At 42.4% G+C, this 18,676-nt stretch overlaps 2 protein-coding genes across 3 annotated transcripts in view; one reads left to right on the top strand and one right to left on the bottom strand.

Annotated features, from left to right (window-relative positions):
• Nucleotides 1-123: 123 nt before the first annotated feature.
• The window catches only part of ctif (CBP80/20-dependent translation initiation factor), a 56,699-nt gene continuing 38,146 nt past the window's right edge, over nucleotides 124-18,676 (top strand). The window contains exons 1-7 of the mRNA XM_088391214.1: nucleotides 124-183; nucleotides 6,077-8,767; nucleotides 14,495-14,601; nucleotides 15,577-15,712; nucleotides 16,104-16,256; nucleotides 17,053-17,186; nucleotides 17,363-17,430. The gene's annotated coding sequence lies outside the window, so the exon portion shown is untranslated. The remainder of the gene's footprint in view (nucleotides 184-6,076; nucleotides 8,768-14,494; nucleotides 14,602-15,576; nucleotides 15,713-16,103; nucleotides 16,257-17,052; nucleotides 17,187-17,362; nucleotides 17,431-18,676) is intronic.
• Nucleotides 5,051-17,849, bottom strand: zbtb7c (zinc finger and BTB domain containing 7C). 2 transcript variants are annotated; one of them, XM_088391222.1, is made up of 4 exons: nucleotides 17,737-17,849; nucleotides 8,103-8,763; nucleotides 7,286-7,947; nucleotides 5,051-6,590 (listed from the first exon to the last, which is right to left on the bottom strand). In XM_088391222.1, the coding sequence occupies exons 2-4, from the start codon at nucleotides 8,751-8,753 to the stop codon at nucleotides 6,089-6,091; spliced, it is 1,815 nt and encodes a 604-aa protein (XP_088247348.1). In that variant the 5' UTR covers nucleotides 8,754-8,763; nucleotides 17,737-17,849; the 3' UTR covers nucleotides 5,051-6,088. The 2 variants fall into 2 exon arrangements, with proteins under 2 accessions (XP_088247348.1, XP_088247347.1); XM_088391221.1 differs by lacking the exon at nucleotides 17,737-17,849 and adding an exon at nucleotides 12,276-12,598.

Here is an 18,676-nt window from a genome sequence, read left to right as displayed (position 1 = left end):
CATCCATCCATCCATCCATCCATCCAGTCAATCGTCTTTTCTGTGAGAGATGCGCACCTCAGTATCATACTGTACATCCATCCGTCCAGCCAGGTCATGTGACACCTTGTTTTTGCTCCACAGCATTCTTGATGACTGGACGGCCGCTCCTCTTTCCAACAAGATGGACCAACGTCTACTCATGTAAGTCTCAAGGATTTATAACTTTTCCTTTGTGCTCCACTATGTTTATCTTTATTTTTTGCTCGGAGCGATCCTGTGACACGGATGACTTCCTGGACACAGTCACTCCTAGACAAACCGGGCTACTGGCATACTACTGACTGCCTATGAGGAGAGACATTTTCAGGGAAGGGGCGGGGAAGAGGGCAAGCTCATCCTTTGTTTCTGGTCATCTTGACCTGACCTCATGTCCAGGAAGGATGGGCAGGACCACAGTCCGTGATGATAAATATGATGATTCTGATGATGTGATGTAAGATTAGTCAAGGGAAACAAAAAGTAAAAACATCGACCGGGTTTTACAAATAATTTAATATAATTTTAATATTATAAAATTAATATTATTAATGAAATATAATATAATATATTTTATAATATTGCAAATGTACATACACATGTACACGTGACATCTCTAGGGCTGCTACTTAACAAGAATCTTTAGAGAACCTTCAGTTTGATGTAGAGCCTTGGTGGGGGTTGGCCGAGCACTGTTGTAATTCAGTGGCATGTTCTAACAGTTTCCCAAAAACAAAGCCCAGTTTTTTCCCCTCATGTGAGAGCCAATCATGGAATACTTGAATGTGGTTATGAACCAAGAAGAATGTTTGTATGTGCCATTAGCATTGTTAAGCACTCAGAGGACGAATGAGCAAGCAGCTTTTAAGAGAACGAATCTGGTAGCTATCATGGAGCTGGATTAACGGCCATGGTTGGGGAAAAATCCAGAGGCTTTTTCAGCAAAAAATACAGCGGTGTGCGGGACGCGCATCTGCATTTATATCAACGACGCTCCAAGAATGAAACCATCATCAAGCAGGAAGCCATAATGTGTGGTTGTGTGTATTCATAGACTACCACAGAAGAAGAAGATGGGTGGAGGGTTGTACTTTTTTTTTTCCAGCGGGACCACCCTCACTAAAGCGCTAGCATCTTGGGTTCGGGTTTGTCATCTTCTTCAGCAATTAGAGTGTCACCGCTTGCATCGTCGCTGTCTGTCTCGCGTGTTTGATTCCCATCATACGCCAAAGCCATTTGATGTCGCCCTACAAAGCCACAACCCCCTCATTATGAAAGCAGCGCAGCCTGGCGAGGCCTCGCTTTGCCGCGACCTCACAGCTGGGAAAACCATTCCCGGACTTTTCCACTCCTCAGCTGCAGCCAGAACTTGATATGGTGTGTGTTGGAGTTTATTTGAGTTGCACAACCGCACTGCACAGCCGGCCGGCGCTGTTGCAGGAGCTGCTCTTCACAACAGTGCTTGACTTACAAGAGGCAACTCAATCATTTGAGCATTTGGTTGGAGGGAGGGATGGACGGACGGACGCATGGATGGTTTTTAGAATTCATATGCTGCATGAAAAAAAGCTAATATTTGCACATGTCAATTTATTGCCAAATGATGGGATGAGCCAATGGGCATAAAAAAAAAAAAATCTTGGCCCTCACCTCAAAGGCACGAGCATAGAGTATACTTGGATATGAATTATTCAAATGCCGTAAAAAAGCGCATCCCCACATACAATATATATATAGATAGATATAGTAGAAGTATTATGAAGACATCCATAATTGATTCTAATGCAGCCGTGGAAAGCGAGCACGGCCGGATAAGAAGGAGATAAGGCCCTTGGTCTTTAGTGCAATGAGCGCATTGTGTAATGTGTTTGTACAGAAGTGGTTTAAGGGGGGGCTGTGGGGGGATGTTAGTCCGGTTTAACCCGTCATTAGAGCAAGAGCGTGGCATCGAAGGGGGGGCAGTAGGCACCTTCATGTGCAATTACACCCAAAGACCGTGCCTTTAATTTCACCCTGCGCATATTTTTGCACGGCGGTCCCCCAGTGAGTGAATGAGACGGAGAGTCCCCTCCTTTGCTGTGTGGCTTTGCGGTCGTCATATTTTGGGCCAAGGCAGTTGGGGCCCCTCGAACGTAGCAAAGATGATTACATCAGCTGCTAGTTTGTGCAGTGTGTTTGCAAAGTTCCCTTTTGTAAAAGCTAGGATTTTCTAGATAAATGGTACTGACGTGAAATGGGAGGACGAAGGCAAATTAGGCAACTCAGCTGTTTTTCGCCTTGTGATGCCACATCGAAATGTAAATCTCTGTTGCTATAAAGACTTTAGAAGAAGACTGTGTGTGAAAGTAAGATGAAACCAATGCATTTTTTTTTCCAGAGGATTAATGTAATTACAGAAGAGGCTTGACTTGATGCAGCTGGCCTAGACATTTTATTTTATCTTTAATGCGGTTATGGCATCTTTTCTAATGATTCACGACATTTGTGTTTTGGGGAAAGTTTTCAAACCAAACAGTCCTTTGAAAAAGTAATTTGTCATTCTGACGAAAGATACTTTCTGAAATTGTACACCGACATAAAGGATGTCGTGGAGTCTTCATCTGATAAATTGCGTTAGCTTGTAATATTTTGCTTTTCTTTTGCTTGACCGCAACTACAGATGCTTAGCGTGTGTGTTTGTGTTTGCGAGCGCACTTATTATCAGGCTTCAATGCATTTCTCCTTTAGATCCATTAGCGCTAGTCGTATCGACGTCAAGTTGCCGCTGCCATCCATCTTTAAAATGGACGCATGTCCAAGCACAGGTCAAAGTTTACTCACAGCTAGTTGACATGACGAGGACGCCTTCAATCTTAACTGAATTTTTATTCCATTATCATGATAACCGTGACTTAAATGCTTAAAAAATATATGCTCCTGTCCATTTCTTTTTGATATAGTTCTTGTTTACGTTAAAAAAGAATGAATGGTTCCGTTAGCATTTAGCATGTTGTTTAGCTGAACTTCTGAACCTGTCGCTATTGCTTAAAAAATGCATGTGTCTATTTTCATGTGCTCCATTGACATAACCTGTGGGATCTGAGCATCTTAGCGGAAAAATTCGACGTAGTATCTTTTTGTGTTGTCATGGCTCAGAGCTGACTGACTGAAACACAATCCATTCACTTCCTGTTTGCTTTGGAATCAATAAAGGTGCTTGTCAATTATCCAGGAAATTACTCAGATGCAGCGTAAGGGAGCTGGAAACCATTGTAACGTAATTAAACACAAAGAGGCGGCCGATCATGAGGTGCAAACAAAAAAGGTTTTATCGACATGCACGCTATTAACGGGTTAGTCCTAAGATTTTATCCCCCTTAAAACTAACATAATTTTTGTATGCATATGTATATAGTTTATATATCAATATAGTTTTTTTAAATCAGTTGTATCATTTCATGACCTCACAGGGTGTCCGGAGTTTGTCTTCGGTGATCGCTAAGCGACCTGACGCCAGAGAATAACACACAAGATAACACATTGATTGAACAGTCTACTATTTTATTGCGTCTACTCTTTGTTTTGTGCAATATACTGTAGCTTTACTGGAAGCGATTATGGATTAATGCCAGTGATTGCGTCTATGAAAAAAAGGGCACTCTCTGGGAGAAAGGACTTAATGGTATTGTTGGGGCTACTTTATTAACAATAATTGAGTTTAAAATGGGGCTTATGTCAGCGTTAGTGTAAATTTAGTGTACTTATATAATTACTTTAATAATTTTTTATTTAATTTTATTTAGTGTTTTTTCATTTATTATTTATCTGACTATTTTTTATTTTAATGTCATTTGTATTTAGTAGTATGGTATTTTCATATTTCGTTCTTTTAATGGATTGTCAACTGAATTAGTGGAATTTATGTTTATTGATGTTTGAGTTAGTTATATTTGTCATGAGGAGAGCATTTTAGTTTCTTAAATTCCTTATTTTATATTTAAAGTTAGTGCCATTAAACATTTACACATACCATTAAATACAGTAATTAAACAAGGTCAAGAAATGTAAATTACAATGTTCAGTATAGTTATTAGCAATTATTTTGCAATGTAAATAAATAGTGGTCTTGTATTTATTCATATTTAAGTATCAAAACTGGTGAAATCTCTGCTACATTGAAGACATATGAATGAAGTGTCCCGTGCGTGCGTGCGTGTGCGCGTGCGTGTGGCTGCATGTTATGTTGGTGCACATCCTCGTAGGAAGTTGAAGGGAACAATGCTCTTCAACGCTCTTTTTAAGGACCTCCAGCAGGAAACAGTTTCTAAACAAAAGGCCTAGAAAAACAAGACCAAAAGTACACTAGCAACTTTCCAACATAATCACAGTAAAGCAAAAAGTCGACTGGCAGTATTAAGCAAGCATGGGCGCAATATTGTAACTCTCTTGCGCCACCGTGAGGCGTAAATACTCATTAAATCTGAAGGGCGTGGAAAATGGTAACCATAATATAAAAACAATGGAAAGTAAAACCGCTACATATCATTAAACGTCTTCATTCTACTATTTCAGACTGTTTTAATTTAGGATGGTTGCAATTGCACCAGTTTTCCTCTAGATGGTAGAATAACCACACATGAAAACTCGCTTAATTATACCGATACATATCGTTTTCAAATTATACAGCATTTTAGTCTGGAATATGGTAAACATTATTCATGCGCTAAACGCTATTTTAGTTTTTTGTAATATAACATATGCTATATTATCAATGATCAATCAAGTCAAATGCAATATTATTATTATCATTATTATTACTATTATTATTATTATTATTATTATTATTATTATTAATATTGACAAACAAACTGGCACAGTAGTTGTAGAAGTACACTAGAAAAATGAGGTATTATTTCCATTTATAATAAATATATACTATACAGTGCCGTGAAGAAGATTCTAGCCTCTTAATAGTTTTTCTTTTAATGTATACATGTATAGACTATTGTTCACAATGAATAATTCTGTCGTGAAATAAAGCTCGCACACCGGGTTCAACATGTCATGTCTTTATAAAACATTTTGCAAAATATAGCCAAGGCTCATTCATTTAAATATGCATAAATAGCACATACACACACGCGCGTGAACGTACACGCACAAAATACTATTTTCATCCCCCATTTCAAGTCAAATAAATGTGATTAAAAGTCCTTGTGGAGAGACATGACGTTTTGTTTACGAAACATTGATTTGTGACTCATTCGTGTCGCATCAAAGTCTTTGGAAGCTTTACTCGCCTGTTTGAATGTGTGCTATGTACAATAGTGCAGCGGAAGGAGGCATGTTCTTTAGTCCACTTCAATTGTTGTGTATTTCAGTTTTGCCCTTAGTCCTGATTCATATATAAATAGTATGTTACATTCATCTTTGTCATTAATAACTTTTGATTTCCTGAACAAAATGCATCACTGCATATTCCCTTTGAGCCTTGGAGTGTATCAGAACTGTTCTTGTCTTTAATGCTTAAAAAGTGTCCATTTGTATTTTAAACATCCATGCATCCATTTTGTATAATGCTATGATGCCAGGTCACTTAGACTGGAGACAAATATGATCACATTTACACCTATGGGCTATTTAGAGTCTTCAATAATTATTAAATTCAAAATATTTTTTTCAACAGTTAATTTTGGGGAAATTTTGGGTAGACAATCGTTGAGCACGTAGACAAACAACCATCCACACTCACATTCAGACCTAAGGACAGTTTAGAGTCTTCAATAATATTTTTGGAATGTAGGAGGAATCTTTAGTACCGTGGGAAAACCCACCCAACCTAATCACAGGCATAACATAGACTCCTAGCAGGTTGGCCAAAGGCGATATTTGGACCCGAGCCTGAGGCAGACCTGCTCATCGGTATTTGTAATTACATTAACAACAACCTCTCCCGAAGTGCATGTAAACATTCGCAAGGCTTCTCAATTGTGACATGATTGTGGTGTGTTTTTATTTTCCCATAAAAATAGAAGCTAAAAAGTCAGGAAGTTCACTGATTTCTCTTTGTGTCTGTTAGTGCACTGTTAGTTCATGTGGCAGTCTCCGGGATGGGCGGGGCCCGCTCCAGTCTGACGGTCCAGGGGTCCGAGGCGGCCGCGTAGAAGGGTGAGCGGGCCAGTGCGTCGTCCCCCGCCAAGGCGAAGGCAAACACCCCTCGTTGGCGCTCCGCCGCATCCTTCTCCTCAACGTTCTGGTATGACTTGAAGCCGGTTGCCTCCAAAACACCTGCGGTTGAGGCGGCGTTGGGCGGGCACAGGTAACCAGCAGTGGGTGCAGACCGCCAAGCGGCCGGCTTGCGGCCTCGGCGTGGGCGGGAAACCCGGCAGCTCTGCCTCTTGAGGTGGCGGTGCAGGTGGTCGGAGCGTGTGAAACTCTTGTAGCAGTGCTCGCACTGGTAGGGCCGCACGCCAGTGTGGATGCGGAGGTGGTTCTTCAGATCGTAGTTGTGCACAAACTTGGAGTTGCAGTGCAGGCAGATGTATGGCCGTTCGCCCGTATGCTTCCTCATGTGGATCTTCAGCTTGTCCTGTCTGCCATGGGGGATGAAATGCAGTGTTATTAAAAACAGCAAGCTAAACTAGCGTTATGAAAGGTACCGACCCAGAATTGGGAGTGACCTGACAATTTCTAAGAATGAGGTCACCATTAGAAACGGCTTTCTTGAGAGCTGACCGGCTTTCTCCCGTTTCTCTAATTGTTCCGTATGACTCTTACTCAAACAGGATGGGAGTGACCCAAGTGACAAAGAATTGAATATTCTCACAGCACGATAACGATTGTTATTATTATATATTATTGTGATAGCATTCACACCACGGGACAGTTTAGTGTTACTTTTAGTGTCGAGACATACAATGTACGATAATGATGAGCGGGTAGAATGTCAAGTTGAGGTTTGCTGGTGGAAAGTGTGTCGAAGCTGTGGGCGGGTGTCACATCCCCCGTATAGACAAATTATCAGAAGGGGGTTTCCGCACTTAATCTTCACTTGAGATGATCCTTAGATTGGTGGGTTTTGGTGGGTGCTTCATTTTTCATTAACCCTTCAGCTCTTTGACAAAACAGAGAAGTAGTGTTCGGTTCAGATTGGTACACAATTCTGTGTGAATCTAATCCCTAAAGGGTACTGATGTAGTTTGGGCACCCTTTTTCCGGGGAACCAGTCTAAACCGCATAAAAAAACAAATGGTACTAACCAGAATCCGCTTTGATTCTGTTCACTGACCTGGTGAAGCGCACCTCGCAGATGGTGCACATGTATGGTTTCTCCCCCGTGTGGGTCCTCATGTGTCTCGGTAGCTTCCCGGCCCCCTGGATGATCTTGTTGCAGATGGGACACTGCTGTGAAGACTTGGGCTTCATCTTCCTCTCCTCTTCCAGTTGCCAGGGTGGAAAGAGCGCCCCAAGGTGAGATGCCGAGTTCAGGAAGCTCAGGTATGAGCGGAAGTCAGCCTCGTCCTTGACTACTCCCAGGGAGTGGCTTGAGGGTGGCATGGGGCCGGTGGCGCTGCACAGCCCCGAGCTGACAAACTCCTTCAGGAAGTCGCCGTGAAGCAAACCGGGCAGCACGTCCTCTTTTATTTCTTCTTTGATGATCTCCCGCTTCACGGCCAGATCAAGGGGCCCGGGTGGGGGGTTGTCAGGCGTCGGATAGATGGCGGGCACCCTCGGGGAGCCGCCGCCCGTGCCAGAGTGCTGATGAAGCCCCGGTTCCAGGAAGTGCTTGGGAAATGCCGGGAAGTCAGCGGCCCACATCGAGGGGTAGAAGCCAGGCAGCAGCGGAGAGAAGCTCGCCCTCCTGTCCAGAGCAGGCATACGAGGGTACAGGCCATCTTGGAGGAGTGACTCGATAGAGAAGTCCTTCAGGGTGCGGTTCTCCAGATTCTCCTGCAACAAGACAAATAGTCAGTTTAGCATTCGATACAAGCGCAATGCTACTACTCCCAATGCTAGCAAAATGTTAGCAACTCAGTTCTCATTGTGATGGGACCTGAATGCAATGAGAGGAGGGGAAGTCAATCAAAGTCTTGGCTGAGGCCTACCTGCTTTGCACGCATACTGTCAAGCGACCGCTCCTGGTAGGTGGAGGTGCTGGGTGGCGGTGACTCGTCCATCCCCGCAGGATCCCCCCTGCTCTCCGACGACCTGTCGTCATCGTCCTCCTGATCATCGTTCCTCGACCCGTCTTCCTCTTCCTCCTCTTCTTCTTCCTCATCTTCTACTTCTTCTTCCTCCCTCCCTTCAGAGCCTCCACCTTGTCCCCCACCGCTGTCCATGATCTCCAGGCACACATTAATGATGCAGGGGATCTCCAGCATTTGCGCCGCATTCAGGATCTCACTGACATTGGACGCCGTCACCGTCAGCGTGGAGGTGTAGGCGAACTCTAGGATGGCCGTGAGCGATTCCGGGGCCACAAAGTCAATTTCGTAGATGGCCGCGGAGGGCGTGGGAGCGGCGGAGTGGTGGTGGTGATGCCCGTCCTCGCAGTTGGCCACGGTGAAGAGCTTCTTGAAGTAGTGACTGCAGGCGGCCAGCACTGAGCGATGACTGCGGTACTCCTGGTCGCGCACGATGAGGACCACGTCGCATAGGAGACCGTCGCGACGCTGCTCGTTGAGGCTACACAGGACATCGCTGCTGTGATTGGGGAATGGGATTCCGATGCGGTCTTCCTCTCTGTGATGGACCATCCTCCGCTCTCTGGGTAAGAACCAATACAGCAATGTTAGCTTGTTATACTGTCAAGAGGATACATAAATGTTCCTTTATCGTTCAAAATAGTACCTGAATGCATGTTGGCATTTTCCATCAGAAATGTTTAAAAATGATAGAAAACAAATACGATCATTCAATGACCACGAATAGAATAAAATATCATAATCATCTTTATTTATTATTTGATTATTTTCATAACCTTAAACATGAAGGTCATGAACCATTTTGATTCGCACGGGAGAACCGCAAAAGAGTTTAGATCATTGTCGAGATAATCACATCCTGCTGCAAAACACTTGTTCTGCACTTTTTCTTCAACTCTCTCGTACATGAGGTGCTGGCCAAGTCTTGCCCACCGGCTGTCGCACTTAAAGCTGATGCAAAATTGTCGGGTAAAATGCAACAAAAAATTATAAATAAATAAATGAATAGATAAATAAATAAATAAATAAATAAATAAATAAATAAATAAATAAATAAATAAATAAATAAATAAATATAGTCTACATGGAAGAATGAAAAGGGGAAATTATTAATTATAATGTTACATCACTCTAGTCCAGATAAGAATAAATCAAAGGGCAAATTCAGGAGTTGATCCCTTATTTTTCCACTGGAACGACATTTAAAAATATTCCCCACCAGATTTTACAATCATTTGATACAGAATAAAAATTACCTCCATTTTTTCCGACTTGGGGAAACAAAAATCCAAGAGTCCCTCAGTTCACCTGCAGCCACACACCTACGTATAAGTTTATTGTCTTGTTGCTAGGGAACGGTTGCTATGTTGACGCCATTGATCGAGTGATTAACAGGTCCATAGAGGACGTGGCTTAACCGGATACAAGCCCTCGAGCCTGTGCAAACATCCCGTGGGAAAAAGTGTAACAAAAGAGCAACTGTCCAGTAACTAGATAGATAAATAGACAGATTTATTATATTAACTGTTAACTCAAGTAACACACCTTGTCCTCATGCACTGTACGTTGGAGCAAATTTCCAATTGAAAACTCAAGGCACCTAAATGAAGTCCAACAGTGTGAGTTCATTCGATCAATCAGTGCAGGTGATAAAATAGTGGGAATTAATTTGTGCTTATTTTATTTGTACATTATACATATAATGATCATGGAATATCATACCAATTCGAGATAGTTACCCATGAAGGGTGATTCACTCAAAATAATAATAAAAAGATTGTAGTATAAAGTATATATGAAATTAAAAGCTGAACTTAAAAATATACATAAGGTGAAATATCTAATATATTATAAAATCATAAATAAAAAAATAAAAATTCATCTCAAATTCATTAGCATACCCTCTTATTATTCTAATGTGTGAATTTTATGATGAAGTACTACCAGGATTCTGTGCACATGAAAGAATTGACTCCCCTCAAAAATACAGAATGTCAACCACATGTGCGTCGCCCTCCATTAAAAGTGAATGCGTGGGTAAAAGTTGGTGTGAAAAGTTCCCTAACAGGTTGCACAAACAGCAGAGGAGGGGCCTCTCCCTGCCTGCACGGCCCCCGCCTAGGCAAACAATAAAAAGACAGCGCCTGCCAACCCCACTGGGAAGTGTCATTTTGTTTGCGCCGAGGCCATCCTCATACTACCCACCCTGGAATGACGAACGTACACGTGCTCCCGCACTGTACGCCTGCTCTGGCTCGCAGTGGCCAGCCCCTAATTACAACGTGGAGAGGATCTAAGGAGGATGTGCCACATAGACATACTGAAGGGTGGGGAGGGTTGATGCGGTAGCCGTGACTTCCCCACCCTCAACGGCTTTTCTTCAGCCAAGTGCACTTGTTATGCCTTTAGGGCGGCAACTCGGCTCTTTTAATCACCACTCTGTATTAAATATAAAAGTTGAAGTGAGGGAAGAAGATTCCTTTAGTCAGGCTAAGGCTTCATCTAATACAAAAAATGCTTTGCCACCATCTTGTGGCACCTATAGCCAATTACAAACCTTTTAGGTGGACTTCAATTGTGCATGGGTTGTTGCTATATGCGCTGCACAGTAATTTCAGGAATAAATCCCAACACGTTATTGATTAAAAAATCCTTATCAGAAAATAGATTAGGCAAACAACGCGCACTTTTTTTTCCTGGCAATGCCACATGTGTATATTGTCTCTTGTTGCTAGGCAAGACTTCATAGAGCTGAGTTATGCATATTTGAGCGTAGAATTGAGAATTGCTTGGATTTTTTTACCCTGGCTCTTCGTGGCCGCTTTTCATTCATTCATTCATTCATTCATTCATTCATTCATTCATTCATTGGTGCCAATGCACAAAAATGTTTTACCCTAGCCATGCTTACTATGGCGTTGCCAAGGCAACTTAGGGGGCTCAACTGAGGCAAAAGACAGCAGATAAAAAACAGGGAGGGTCAGCTGGAAATCAGACATTACTGGACATACGCTATGCTAATTAAGCTAAGCTCCTTTTGTACAAATTTCATTAAACTTTTTGGCTCTGGTGGGGCTTTACTTGCCCCAAACGCAACGCTCCATCGAGGATAAGTTTCCATGTGACAGTCTATGCAACTTATTAAAGCAACCCCCTCACCTCTACCGCTACCTCCTCCACTTCCTCCTTATCACCACCACTAGGTCCTGACATTGGGCAGCCAGACCCCGCAAATCATCCTCCGCCCATGTCACAAGCAGATGCTCATTTTGTCCTAAACGACTAAAATGCTGTCAGGCCTGTGCGGGAAATCATTCATTACGGGGCAAAAGTTGATGGCGAGCGGCCAAACAAACCTGTCAACAGCCCCCCTTTGTCGCCCCACCTTATTAAAAGAACATTTGAGCTGCTGCGGGAGTTGACTGTCACACAGGAGACTCCAATTGCTGTCCATCACTGCCGAGTTATGCTTGGAAGTTTACGCCTTAATTCACTATTAAATTGGAGCAAAGTCTCACTGGTGTTTATTTGGACATTCAGAATAAAACACTAATTAACCCCAAGTAATAATTTGTCATCTTAAATAAGAATGTTTGTAACTTTGAGGCAAACAGAAGTAGCCCGTAAACACATATTAGTGTAACACCAGTCATTAGATGCGGTAAGTACATGATGTCAGAACATCAACAGTCACCTCGCGTGACACTTCAAATACTTTTGATTATTTCATTCGGTTTTGAAAGATAATCAAATATAGTGTTGGTATATTATCAAGCTGAGATTTTTTTGGGGGCTTGCTGACAAGAGAAGCAACATTAATAATCAAAATAATAAAAAAGAAAATTTTAGCTAAATTCAGAGATACTTAAGTAATTAAAACAATAAGACCATAAAAATAACAATATCAAATCCAACTTAGAACATCTTTGCCCCCCGTCGAGGCGGCATGGACATGAATTAAAACACATTGCGCAGCCCACACGTGTATTTTTCAACACGCTTGTTCACACAAACTGTCATATAAACACCAGAAAAAAACAAAACAAACTCAAACTTTTGCGCTGCATCACATACCTTTTTTTGTCCAATCCCGACTAGTGTGAACTTCTGGCGGCCTTTGCGTGACCTCTCAGCATTTCCCCCCTTTTTGACTATCCGTCAATCAGTCTTTGAATCAATCAAGCTCCCATTCATAAAAATATTCAACAGCAACAAAAAATAAGCCAAAGAGGAAGAATCCAAAGGCGAAGCCGCCGGTTAGTGCAGGTTGTCGGGTCTGTGAGTGAGTGTGTTAAGAGTGCGAGATAGCAAGCAGGGGACTCAGGTTGTGTGTGTCTATGTGTGAGTGTGTGTGTGAAAGGAGCGCTGGGGAGAGGAAAGGGAGGGGAGGGCCGAGCAGCAGCACTGCGCTGCGGAGATGTCGCACCGCTAGTTTTTATAGCAGGGTGGGTAGCTGCAAGATAATAATACCCCATCCTCCTCCACAACACAAGTGTATGTGCACTGTGTAATAAGCCCCATGGCGCAGACACCCTCTGATTTAGGTCAGACAAAAATGAATTTTTAGTCGTGTTCGAGGGGACCGGGGGCAAAAGGAACTCCGAGGGATTGTTTGGGGAGATGGAGGGAGGGGACTGAAGAGGGAAAAGAAAAGAGAAGGCGAGAGAGATTCGGGAAAACTATCTAGCCGTTTAGACTGGGATGTCTGACAGCACGGTGATGGATGGATATACAACTGTAATTTAAAACTGCGTCTTTTTAATCTTTTTTATGACAATGTTACACAAGATCATTGGCATTTTGGCATCAATTAAAATGTCATCTTTTTTTATCTGTTATTTTTGATTAATTGCAATGAAAAGAAAACAAAGTGGTCCCTTGAGTTATTACCATCACTTTTTTTTAAAATGTATTTATTTTTTAGTTTTGAATGTTAGCTACTGTAGTAACAAAGTGCTTGTTTCACTCCAAGTTGAAGTTTACTTTAAAATTAAATAATTGTGTAAAATCAACCAAAACACATTAACTATAATAACTTGTGAATGCTTAATGCTAACACTATGCAAACAACAATGGATGAGCAAACAAAACTAGTTTGATATTGAGGTTATAAATCTTTACACAAGCTGTAGTCATTGGTCCAGCAAATTTGTGATTGGGTATGTTAACTCTTTCGGTCAATGTGACTTTTTAAAATGACTGACCATTAAAAAAATCAAAACTTTTTACACACTGTCCCTTTAATTGTCAGGGCTCCAGTTAGTTTTAAGTTGAGATAAGATTAGGAATAGTGGTTATGGTTCACACTTAGATGTACAGTAGAAATAAAGTTAAGATTAGGGGTTAGGTTCAAATTGGGTTAAGGTTCGGGCAGATGGTAGCTTGGACACCAAATGAAACAGAACACAGTCTCAACGTTGTGGCAGCAGAGTTCGTTTAAACTGAAACAAAACCGTCAAGTGTGAACATGCCTGAGATATTTCTTTGTGTCCAACAGCACTGACACAGTGTGACCGTGGTCCATCTGGCCCGCACAAAAAAAAAAAACCACAAGTCGACGAGCCCACTTCCCCTCGGCTCCTGCTGAGTGACACCGCTGCGGCCGACTCACATTGGCATCCAGTATATATAAACGAAGGGTTAGCCACTAACTACTAGCAGGCCAGCCAGACGGCCAGAAAAACAACATGAGACGGCCCGGCTATTCTCGCGCCTTAAGTGGCACCTGCGTGGAGCGCCTTCTTATGAACCGACATGGGGGTTTAATGGCGCCGTCGACCCGTGTGTCACTTTGACGCTGGATAGGTTCACTTCTCGCAGACTGCAAAACAAAAAAGCCGCCAGACTTAAATGACAAACGGCTACCGTTGTAATTAGGAGGTGAGGAGCTCAGGACAGGCCAGACGAGAAAGTTGTGGACTGGATGTGGTGAAACGTCGCTGTTCATTTCCTGTTTGCGAATTTCATCTCTAACACCTGGCTTGAAATGTTAAGGTCACATGACTACAGAAGAAATTATGCCTAACTGTGAGGGAACGTGATGACAAACGTAGACAGGAAGTGGACGTTATTGTGATGGAGCAATTGTCCAGCTTTTAACCGTCATCATGCACGGCAAGAAGAAAAAATTGTTTTGAGGGATTTCACTAACCATCTTAGCACTACACGTGGGTTTTGCTATTTTTCTGGCTTTTTTTGTCATTTTACCTGTGTTGAGAAACACAATGAATATGATGATGAGCAAAGAACGGGACTTATTGTCACATAAACTTTTTGTTTGTAATTTTCCTAAGGCTACAAGTGATGGCAAGGGAGGACAAGTGTGATGACGACCATAGGAGTGGAAGTGGAGCTTGTTGTCGGATAGAAATGACCCAACTATGAGGACATTCAATGAGAGGTAAGCAGATAACACAAGACATCTGCTCAGTGAGCATCTGAGGGATTAACTCCATAGATGCATTGGAGCTTTTGCTTTGGCTTGGTTTAGTGTGTGTGTATCTGTGTGTATGTGTGTCTGTGTATGGTTTTGTGTGTGTGTGTGTGTTTGTGTCGAATGAGTGCTAACGAGGACTAGACTTTGCAGTAGTGGGACAGCCTCGGTCTACCTTAAGGTACCGCTCTGTGTGTGTGTGTGTGTGTGTGTGTGTGTGTGTGTGTGTGTGTGTCTGTGTGTGCGTGTGTGTGTGTGTGTCAGCAGGAGAGCCCTGAGGCACCATGGCACCTCCTAATTAAAAGCAGTCAGGCTGCAGGGCAGGCCAGACACATGCCTGTCACCTCACACACACACTCACACACACTACAGCAGACCTCACTGCAGTACTCACACATGGGCAAGGTGTGAGGTACAGGTCAACTATTTTGGGAGATTATGATTCCCCCTACACACACACACACATGCACACACACACTATCATCCAGGTAAATGTTTAAAAAAAAAAAGTGTTTGCCTGCTGCCAGTCATTACACTGAAAGCATCGTTGTACCATTTGAAGCACTCTGTTTATTACCTCCACCAAGGAAATTTTAATTTGTAAGCAGGTTTACATGGAATGTACACAACCACAAAACAGCAAGATACACACAACCAGATGAAAATGAGCACCCTTTCATTAAGAGCAAATGCAAGTAAAGCGTGTGCAAGCCACTAATTACCTCCACCAAAGCCCATTTGTTTTTGTGGATGATCTTGTTATGAACTGATTAGCTCACTTTTACTTCTCAAGCCACAAAACTTTGTCAAGTGAAGTGATATGTTGTGGCCCAAACGGAAGTTGATTTTGACCAATTTGCAGCACATTTTTGGTGCCATTCAAAGCATTGTTAGATTTCTATAAAATGTTGACACTGAACGTGTTACCGGTCCACATTTTAGATGTTGGTGGGGATGCTAACGTGCTAACCGACACCGGCGGAGGCCAGGTGGGCGGATCAAGGCGCGCGGCGATGGGGTGGCATGAGCGGGCCGAGCGAGGCCATCCCACACATATGCTCAATCTCGCTCCTCTCAGGTGGGTGGACCCACTTATTCACGCCATAGCTTTCTTCTACAAAGCGTTATGAAATCACGCTTGCCTCTATGCCGCCCTCTTCTTCTTCTATGTGACAATCAACTTTGGCTCAAATTAATCAATCAAAATCAAAATATATGTGAAATATTGTAGTCATTAACAAGAACAGGCAGATAGATTTGAATAAAAAATATTAAATACTGCACTGCTTTTCTGTTTATTAATAAGAAAATTATTAAAATTAAATGAAATTAATATAGCTATGAGGAAGAGGAGATAGCTCCATCTCAACCGGCTGACCTCCGGGAGCGTGAGGTCTCGCCTCCTAGTCAGCTGCTGTGTTTTTGGTGAGGAATGCGAGTGTACACAAATCCAAGCTTTTTTTTGGCAGGCAGGCAGGCGAGCAGGCAGGGCCCGGGCCTCCCACCCACGACAGCCTCTTCAAGCCTCCGCCCATATATCCTCTATTCATCGACTTAGTCACCCAGCCAGCCCCATTCCACACAAGCAACCTGGACTTTGCTCCTGTACGGAGGAGGAGGAGGTCCGACACGCATGCACATGCACGCATAAACATAGCTGATAGAGGCATGCTAAGACACACTCGGCTACTGTATGTCCACACTTACACAGTGAATCATAAAAAATGATTTTTTTCCCCACCCACTGTCAACTAAACAGAGCTGTCATTCCACTTTAAAAATTGCATTTCATTCTCACTGGCAGAGCAAGGATTTTTTTTTTTGTCTCAGGGTAGCCGTGGGGAGGCTAAGGACAAAATAACACATTTTACAAACCACCAACATTTCTGAAAAAGCGCTTATAAAAACAAAAAGTTGAAAAAATGAATGAGAAAATACCCAAAAAACAATTATCTTGCCTGGCACCTGAGTGGGGTGGGGTGGGGTGAGTCACCCAAGCATTTTTAAGGGAGGGGGGCCAGTGCCCCCCACAAGCCCTCTCTAGCTCCGCCAGTGTGTCATTTGCCCACATTTTGTCCAATCAGAGGCCGTGAAAAAGTCACATGCTGAAAAAGTACAATTAAAAACAAAGTTGAAAATGCATGACCAATGCATGCATGTATATATTGCATTAATTTCTTGATTGAATTGCGACTCTGTATAACAGTAACTATAAAACATTGCCATATTAAACCTTGCCACATCTCACAAGACTCCAGTAAACCTTGTGACAGTTCAACTTTTATTTCCACCAGACTAATCCTATTTCTATTTGAGTCCCATGTGACAAAAACGTGTTCTTTTGTGTATCCACTGTAAATAACAACACCAAGTGCATTCCCATTCATATTTAAAGCAACAACGCTGAATGTCTTGCAGAGTGACATGGATCTCATACCGCAGACTATTGCCAACACAAATTGTGCAAACATGAATGCAACACGCCTCTGGTGATGTTTGCCCAAGACAAAAGGCCAGCACGGATCAGCTTGAATTCCCATCGTCCCACTGAGGTCCATCATTGTGTGTGTACACTATGTATGAATGTAGACTGTCTACTGGCTGACGTCCTGAGTTGGCCTCCCCTGAGACACACCTACACTTACTTATGCAGTCCACATAGTTTTAGAAATTAGTATAGTCAACTGAATTTTAGATTTCACTCATCCTCATTTTTCTTTCCAAACAGGTGACGGAATTTGACTGACAACTGGACGCGAATCAAATGTGGGATACGTCATCTTTTACAATGACCAAGTGAGTTCTGAGAAATGCCAAAAAAAGAAAAATGGGGAGGTTTAACTGAACTTCCCGTAGGAGAGATGTAATAAGGTTACATAATGTATTACTGTCATATTAATAATACATGTGACACACACACACACACGCACACACAAAGGGCTGCTATTGGATGACAGAATTTTGTGAACCTCAATACAAGTCAATAGGCCTCACAAACACATACGACGAGTATGGCGACCCTTCACCTTCGCACTAATTGGACACTCAATATATGAAACCAGAACGATAACCATACAAAAACACATTTAAAGAGACACTAACCTTTCCCTAAATGGAGAACTCTTGTGATTTCACTTCCTCTGCTCAGTGCTCGTCAGGAAGTCTGACACTTGCTCAAGTTAAGACTGAAAGAGGTGGAGATTTCAGGGGTGTGTGCGTGCATGTGTGTGTGTGAGCGCAAGGGCGAGAGAAAAGGTAGCACTGTAGAAGAGGGGGGGGGAAACAGTTATCTTAGAAACATAACAAAAAAGTGCTACACCCAAATGGGCCCTCCCTCCTCCTCCTCTTCCTCCTCCTTCTAAACCAAAACTATTTGGCACCCTTCCATTGCAAGTCCACCTGTGCTCAGGGCTAAGGGAGTGACACACACACATATAAACACACACGCACTAAGCCTTGGAGAAAAAAAAACTGCTAATGGGAGGTTGGTTACAGTGCAGGTACAGATGACTCATGATTTCTCTCTGATAGGAACTGGTAACGGAGGATGAATGGTAAACAAGCTGCTACTGTCACTTAGTGGCTATGTCCAAAAATGTTTACTGTCAAAGTAGTGTAAAAATGAGATAACTGCTCTCTAATAAGAATAAAATTAAGTAAAAGTGCTTTGAGTAACACTGTAACATTCGTAACTGTCTCGAATAGAAGAAACAGGAAGTACATTACTGTGCTTCATGTGTCGCAAGAAGTTGATTTCCTGTTCTATGGTTATCGTCACACTTTGACATCACTGAGACCCTTTCGTGGTGGCAACACACCCACAAAAATGCCAACAAGGATAAAAGAAGCTACTTAAACGCCAAAAATGTTCAGATAGCTGAAGTGTCATGAAATTATGATGTATAGGGTTAAAGGTTTAACTTTTTATATACTACATTTGGTTAAACGCAAAATTTGGGAGTCTATGACTCCATAAAAGAACAAACAAAGAAGACACAGATGTGATACATTGTGCTTGTCAACCACTGCGGAGTTTATTTTG

Source organism: Syngnathus floridae, chromosome 12, assembly GCF_059516105.1.
Source record: "Syngnathus floridae isolate MCC-2025c chromosome 12, RoL_Sflo_1.0, whole genome shotgun sequence".
In the NCBI taxonomy this organism is placed as follows: domain Eukaryota; kingdom Metazoa; phylum Chordata; class Actinopteri; order Syngnathiformes; family Syngnathidae; genus Syngnathus; species Syngnathus floridae.
This window is presented reverse-complemented; position numbering and strand designations above follow the sequence as displayed.

Coding starts and splice junctions, on each gene's coding strand:
- zbtb7c (XM_088391222.1), bottom strand. CDS start 8,753: ATGGTCCATCACAGAGAGGAAGACCGCATCGGAATCCCATTCCCCAAT. Junction 7,948..8,102: donor ACAGTATGCGTGCAAAGCAG/GTAGGCCTCAGC, acceptor GTCTTGTTGCAG/GAGAATCTGGAGAACCGCAC. Junction 6,591..7,285: donor TGCGAGGTGCGCTTCACCAG/GTCAGTGAACAG, acceptor CCCCCATGGCAG/ACAGGACAAGCTGAAGATCC.